This window comes from Benincasa hispida, chromosome 12, assembly GCF_027475165.1.
Source record: "Benincasa hispida cultivar pf3 chromosome 12, pf3_genome.v1.1, whole genome shotgun sequence".
NCBI classification, from domain to species: Eukaryota; Viridiplantae; Streptophyta; class Magnoliopsida; order Cucurbitales; family Cucurbitaceae; genus Benincasa; species Benincasa hispida.
Window position 1 is genome coordinate 24,213,853 of NC_143489.1, and position 7,054 is coordinate 24,220,906.

The following is a 7,054-nucleotide window of genomic DNA, read 5'->3' on the forward strand; positions in this document are numbered from 1 at the left end:
AATTCTGAACTAACTATGAACTCCTGTTCACTTGGAATTATCCTTAGATCTGCATAGGTGAGGGCAGCTCATCATCGTTGGCTCAATAAGCCTCCCATTTCAGAGGTAAGATCGGGTGGATAGCTGGAAACATAGGATGCAAGAAGGAATTCACTCCTACCCGTTATAGAGATAGTAGATAGGTTGTTCCCTTTAGTATTGAATCCAGGTCTTAAATAGCGTTGGACCTTAGACCAATTGTTCATTAGAGGATCAATAGAACTTAAGGAACAAGATGTAGTCTTGGGGATAAAACGGTTTTTATGATCCAGCCGAGATTATGAACAACCTGTGAAGGATTAGCTTACTAATCATGGTTATATCAAATGGACACAAATATATCTATAGTGAGGGGAGTGCAACTACGGGACTCTAGTGGAATGACCCGTTAGTTAACGAATGTTGATTAACTCCATCTAAAGAGTTTAGCCAACTAATCTCAGATCATTGGAGCCCATGATCTAGGTTCATTAGGTTCCCATATTAGCTCATATGGAATAAACTTAGAACAATATGATAGAATAATTCGAATTGTTTGAATTAGGTGAAGAGAGAGAAACCGACAAGTATATGTGATATAGTGGTCGAGGTTTTCAGTTCAAAGATGTAAAAAGTTAAAGAGTTGACTTTTGACTTTGAAAAGTCAAACTTTGACCGACTTTATATTCAAATATGATTTGAATTTCGAGAAAATGAATGCGGATTCATGCGGATTCATGCAAGTAGAGATAAGAGACTTCTCAAATTTTTTTATTAAATACTAATGGATGCGTCATTTTAAAAATGTGGAGATTAAAGGATACTTAGGTATATTGAGGAAACTAGAAAGTTGAGGTTGTATTGTTTTTCTTTATCTTAATGTAATTTGTACAACATGTCGACTCCACAAAAAATATTGTTATTTTTATGGAATGTTGTATTGATTGATCTCATTACGAGTGATATTTATAATATTAAAAATTTATTTTGATGTAAATGTACTTGTATACAATATTAAAGATTTATATGATTACAGTTGATTTTATAACTTCATTTGTAATAATTTGTTATTGGTATAAAGTGTTATGTAAACTATACAATTTGATCATAATCGACTATCAAGGCAAGATTCAAAATGCAATATGGTTTTCATAGCAATTTTTTACGATTAATGATTACATGCTATTTATTAAATTTTTGCACCTCTCTCTAATTTATATTAATCATTGCATTTAAACTTTTAACATCTACCCAAAACTGAAACTTCAAACATGGATCATATTTGAAAAAAAAAAACAATGTGACCTGTCATTGAATGATTATTTATTTTGAGAACCATATATAATTTTTAAATGCTACTTTAGTAACAAATAATAAAGGAAAATGGTATGAAATTTTTCATAATTTTCTCGATCATATTCTCACAGAAAAAGGATTTTAATTAATGCATCACACAAATTTAAAACATATATGTGTGTAAGTAAAAGAAAAATGGAGAAGAAGCCTTCGTTTTTTTTTATTATAATACTGAGCTTATTCATGGCTTTAAAACTTGCTAATTAAGTAATTAATTGATGCTGCCTTTAATGGCGTCGCTGTAGCCATTATCAAACGCCTTGCTCCATAACATCACTCCTCCATAGTTGGAAGAAGTTTTTATGGTCGGAAGAACTTGAGAAATAAGCACATCCGCCGGAATAAAGCCGCCGCTTGGGGCGGCCTCAGGCGCGGCCGGCAACCCCATGAAAAGCCTCGAAACCGGAAACGTCGTCCATTGGTTCCAAGAATTGAGGAGATTGTCCGCGTTATCTGCAAACATGCAGGGTGGGTTGTTGTAGAATTGAACCCAAACAAAATCAAACAAACCAGTTTTAATGGCTGCGTCTAGGTGGGTGTCGGGGATCGGACACTGCGGCGCGGCGGAGAGAAGGACTTGACCGAAGTTCTTTAGCTCCTGAGCTAATACGTCCCAGAACTGACCGGAGCCCGCTTCGATATCGAAATCAATGCCGTCCAAAACGGCATCGCCGAGTGGTCTTGAACTCGACTGCCCGCCGAGGAAGTTGTTCCAAAGGAAGTTCGCGACTTCTCTCGCATCGTCGGCCGAGGAGAGTGAATAGCTCCCCGCACCGCCGCCGATAGAGAGGAGGACTTTGATGCCTTGACTTTTGCAGGAATTTATTTCGTCGCTCAAAAAGGCGCAACCGTTGTTGTCGGGGTTGCAATGACCGGCAAGGTTGAGGACCGGAGTTTGACTGCTGCCAAAGGATGAGAGAAATGCTATGTTGACAAACTCGTAGTTTGTAGTGGCACAAGTAGAGGCAAGAGAGCCTTCGTTGCCGTTTTGGCCCCAATAGATGGCAATTCCGGCAGCATCGGAAGATCGAAATATGGAAGAGAGGAGGAAGATGATGGAAAGGATTGTAGTTATTTTGTGGGCAGTCATTTCTGGTCAGCTTTTAAGTTTTGCTTTTGTTGTGTGTTTCAACAATGGAGAAGATGAAGTGAATTTATAGGAAGGGGAAAGGAGATGGCATAGTCTTTGGTCAAGTCAAGGAAAGAAAAGTAGATAATAAAATTTTGGCCGTGTCATTTGGTTTGGAAAAATATTACAAATTATTAACGAATTGGCGTGTTCTAGTTGAAGAGAAATAATAATAATAATAATAATAATTCGTTGATTAGAATTTCCATGAGATAGGTATATTATGTGTAGTCAAAGTCCAACCAACATCTAGAAGCTATGTTATATAAGCCAGCTATGTCATTCTACTTATATTATATTATTAGTTTAACTCTCTAAATTGTTCCTGCGAACTACATTTAAAAGTGGATAACCCACTTTTAAATTTAATTAATTTCGATTTTTAATTAATACTTCTTTAAGTTTTCTTTTAAAAAAAAAAAAAAAAAAAAACTCTTTCGATGTCATTTAAATTACATTTTTTGTGTTCCACTTATTTTATGGGATTATTGTTTCAAAATTAGAGTAATGAGGTGTAAAATAAAACACTATTTTTAAAAAGTTATTTTTCCAGATAAATTTTATTTGAATAATAATTTTAATTCAAGATATGAGATTTGACCATTGTTTTCTCTATGAAATTCGGAAATTAATTTAAAACGAGTCATAAAAAGGATCAAATTACACCCAAACTTTTAATTTCATGAAATTATCCTTAAACTTGATAAAGTATTGCAATTTTCACGTTCAATTACATTTTCATTTAAAAAATTAGTTGAGAATAGGTATTCTCATATTCTTTCAATGATTTATAAAAATACATGTTGTACAATACTGACAAAATTTTAAAAAATGAAAAAAAAAAAAAAAAAAAACTAAAGTTAAACTACAAATTTAGTTCTTAAAGAGTCTATTTGGCTCAAGAGAATTCAAGCAAAAACGTATAATAGGTTAAACTTTCAATTATGTATCTCATAGCCATGCAATTTAAAAATATCAAATAGATTCCTGAACTTTAAATTTTTTTGTCTAATAGATCTCTAACATATTAAAAAAAATTAAAAATGATTGATCTATTAGATATAATTTGAAATATGTCTAATGATATCCTAAGCTTTCAATTTTATGTCTAATAGCTAGTTTCATGAATTTTAAATTAATAATATCAAATTAATCAAATACATATTAACTAGATACACAAAATTAAAATTTTATATCGATCTATTAGGCATGAAATCAAGTTTATAGAACATAAAAACAATCTATATTCGTTGGATTCATATTAAAGGTCATTTTTTATTTATTAGATAAAAAATGTTTGTCAAAAAAATCATTTTGTTTAAACTTTTTTTTTATCTAAACTATTTAAAATATACTTTGGAAGTGTTTCAAAAGTTCTTTGGATTTAAATGTCAATTTGGATTTATTAGAGAAAAAATGTTTATCAACAAAGTCAATTTTGTTTAAATTCTTTTTATCTAAACTATTTAAAATACACTTTGGAAGTGTTTCAAAAGCTATTTTCAGCGGTTGCCAAATACTTCAATTTTTTTTTTTACAAATGACTTATTCTCAAAATTAAATACATAAAAAGTTAAACCAATCACACCAACGTTTTCGTTGTCTCCTTAATTCTTTTATAGTTTTTATAAAAATGAAATTATTTTCTCGTATTTTTGTGGCTCTGTTTGTTTTTGTTATTTTGTTTCTTTTGATATGTGATTATCAGGACATTTTAAAAACTGATATTATTTTATCCATATGATTTTTTTTTAAAGAAATAAAAAATAAAAATAGAATTTTATGATATTGTATATGAAATGGAAATAATAGTTTGATTATATATATATATATATATATATATATATATATATATATATATATATATATTATATATATTATATATATGACTAAAAAAGTCATCAAAATTTATTTTGATTTTTTAAAAACAAAAATATAATTATCCAACATGTTTTTGTTTTCCACTTTTTAAAAACACGTGTCGAAAAACAATTATTAAATATGTTTATATATATAACACCAAAAACAGTAACCAAATAAGAATGGTTTTGGCTTTTTAAAAACTAAAAATAAAAAAATAGGAAACAAAAAAGTAAGGCGCTATTTGATAATCATTTAGGCCTCATTTGTTAACGATTTGGTTTTTGGTTTTTGATATTTTGAGTTTTGAAAATCTGATTTTAGTTTACAATTTTTGAAAAACAAAAATCATACCGGTTTAGTTACTATCTTTTAAAGACAAAAAACAAAAAACATGTTTGGTAATCGTTCTTATTTTCAATTTATTTAATAATTGGAACAAAAATTATGTTTAATAAATATGTTTTTTTTAAAAGAATAATAAGTTTTGATGATTTTATGTATCTTCAAGTGACAAAACAAGAATACTAACTACCATTAAAGTTGAACCAAGTGGTTCAAGAATAAGTTAAACACAAGATGCGGTTGCAATTTTGATTTACACCATTACCAAAAACTTTATAGGTGAACCCGTTCAATTCCAAGAACGAAGTTCTGAAATTCTTTCCAACCTTACCTGTCCAAAACTTCAAGATTTCAGATGGTATAAAGATGTTTTTTTATCCGAACAGATTACAATAATCAATATTGAAAAGAAAGATTCCTCTCAGGATTGTTAAAATTACTTACTGAAAAGGTACGCCAAACAATAAGACAAATTTATCAAGATACAATTCCTTTTGATAATCTAACCTATGGTGAATTGATTAACTTTATAAACAGTGAAGGTTGAGCTTTATGCACAGACCTTAAATTAAATGCAAAATTTTTTTTAAAAAAATTACTTTATAAGAAAAAACAAGAACTTGGGTCTTTTCGTGCTCAATATGGTTATGAGAAAATACAAGCTCCATTAGCAAGAAAACGATCCTAGCAATTTAAAAGAAAATTTTAAAGAAAACCTTGTAGAATCCAAGGATATTTTAAAAATAACCAAAACAAACAAACTTATAAATCAAAACCAAAAAGAAGATTTAAAAATTATAAAACTACTAAGAAAAGAAAAGAAGTAACTTGTTATAAATGCACACAAAAAGGACACATAGCTCCCAATTGTCCTATGAAAGGAAAACTTTATAGTTTAGAAATAGATGAAGATTTAAAAATTCAATTATTAAATTTATTAACACCTTCAAACTCTTTCTCTTCGTCAGAAGACAATGATGAATCCTCTTATGACCAAAATTTTAAAATCCAAGAAAATACCGATAATTCTGATTTTGAAATATCAATATCCTCTCGTGATAATCAAATCGAGACATGTACATGTAATAAAACTATAAATGTTATTTCAAGAGACCAAGAAATTCTTTTTGAAGCCATTCGTCAAATTGAAGACCCCAAAATTAAAAGAGAATATTTTGAAAAACTTAAAGATCTTATTATAGAAGAACCTAAACAACAAAGTTTCCAACATTACAATCTTAAAGATATAATTTCTCGCTTCGGACCAGAAACAAAATCAGTAACTATTCCCGACCTTCAAAGAGAAATAAATACAATAAAGGAATAAATTTCTAATATTAAAAAACAAAATTCTCAAATAAAATCCGATCTCTTATCACTTCAAACTATCAACTTTTCACTTTTGAAAATCCTGAAACTGATGACAAACCCGATAAAATTTCACATGAATCGTTTATCGATCTTATTAATAAAGTTCAAATAAAAAAATGGTACTCTGTTATTAATCTTGTCATAAATAAGGAATACCATTTAACTTCTAAGGTTTTAATTGACTTAGGAGCGGATCAAAACTGCATACGAGAAGACTTAATACCTACCAAATACTTCGAAAAAATTTCACAAAAATTACATGGTGTCAATGGTCGATGATTAAAAATTCGTTACAAACTTTCAAATGCACATGTTTGCAATCAAGGATATTGTTTCAAAATTACCTTCATATTAGTTAAAGACTTAGATGAAGAAATAATATTAGGAACTTCATTCTTATCCCAACTTTATCCTTTTTCAGTAAATGGGAAAGGAATACATTAAAAAAATTTATATCAAAACATTACTTTCAAATTTGTAAATCTAATATACTAAATTAATAGATTCTATTCAAAATTCTTCAATATTTAAAACTATTAATTCCATTAAAAGAAAGACACAACAAGTACAATTTCTAAAAGAAGAAATTAGTTATAAAAGAATCGAAAAACAATTAGATGACCCTTATATTCAAAATCAAATTAATCACTTTAAAGAATTAATTGAAAAAGATATATGTGCTTCTATTCCTAATGCCTTTTGGAAAAGAAAGCAACACATTGTTAACCTACTATATAAAAAAATCATGAATAAAAAATTCCTACAAAAGCAAGACATATACAGATAAATGTTGAATTATTAAAATACTGCCATAAAAAAATTCAAGAACTTCTAGAGAAAGGACTTATACGACCTAGCAAATCACCTTGGAGTTGTGAATGTAAATTGAATGAGAAGTACCTCGTCTTGTAATCAATTATAAACTTTTTAATTATGTTCTAGAATGGATACGTTATCCCATACCAAACAAAAAAG

The 7,054-nt window shown here is 29.0% G+C and overlaps 1 protein-coding gene across 1 annotated transcript; it reads right to left on the bottom strand.

The window, feature by feature from the left end:
• Window positions 1-1,510: 1,510 nt before the first annotated feature.
• LOC120067816 (acidic endochitinase) lies at window positions 1,511-2,549 on the bottom strand. Its single transcript, XM_090307952.1, has one exon. The coding sequence runs from the start codon at window positions 2,462-2,464 to the stop codon at window positions 1,586-1,588; it is 879 nt and encodes a 292-aa protein (XP_090164078.1). The 5' UTR covers window positions 2,465-2,549; the 3' UTR covers window positions 1,511-1,585.
• Between the last annotated feature and the right edge of the window lie 4,505 nt (window positions 2,550-7,054).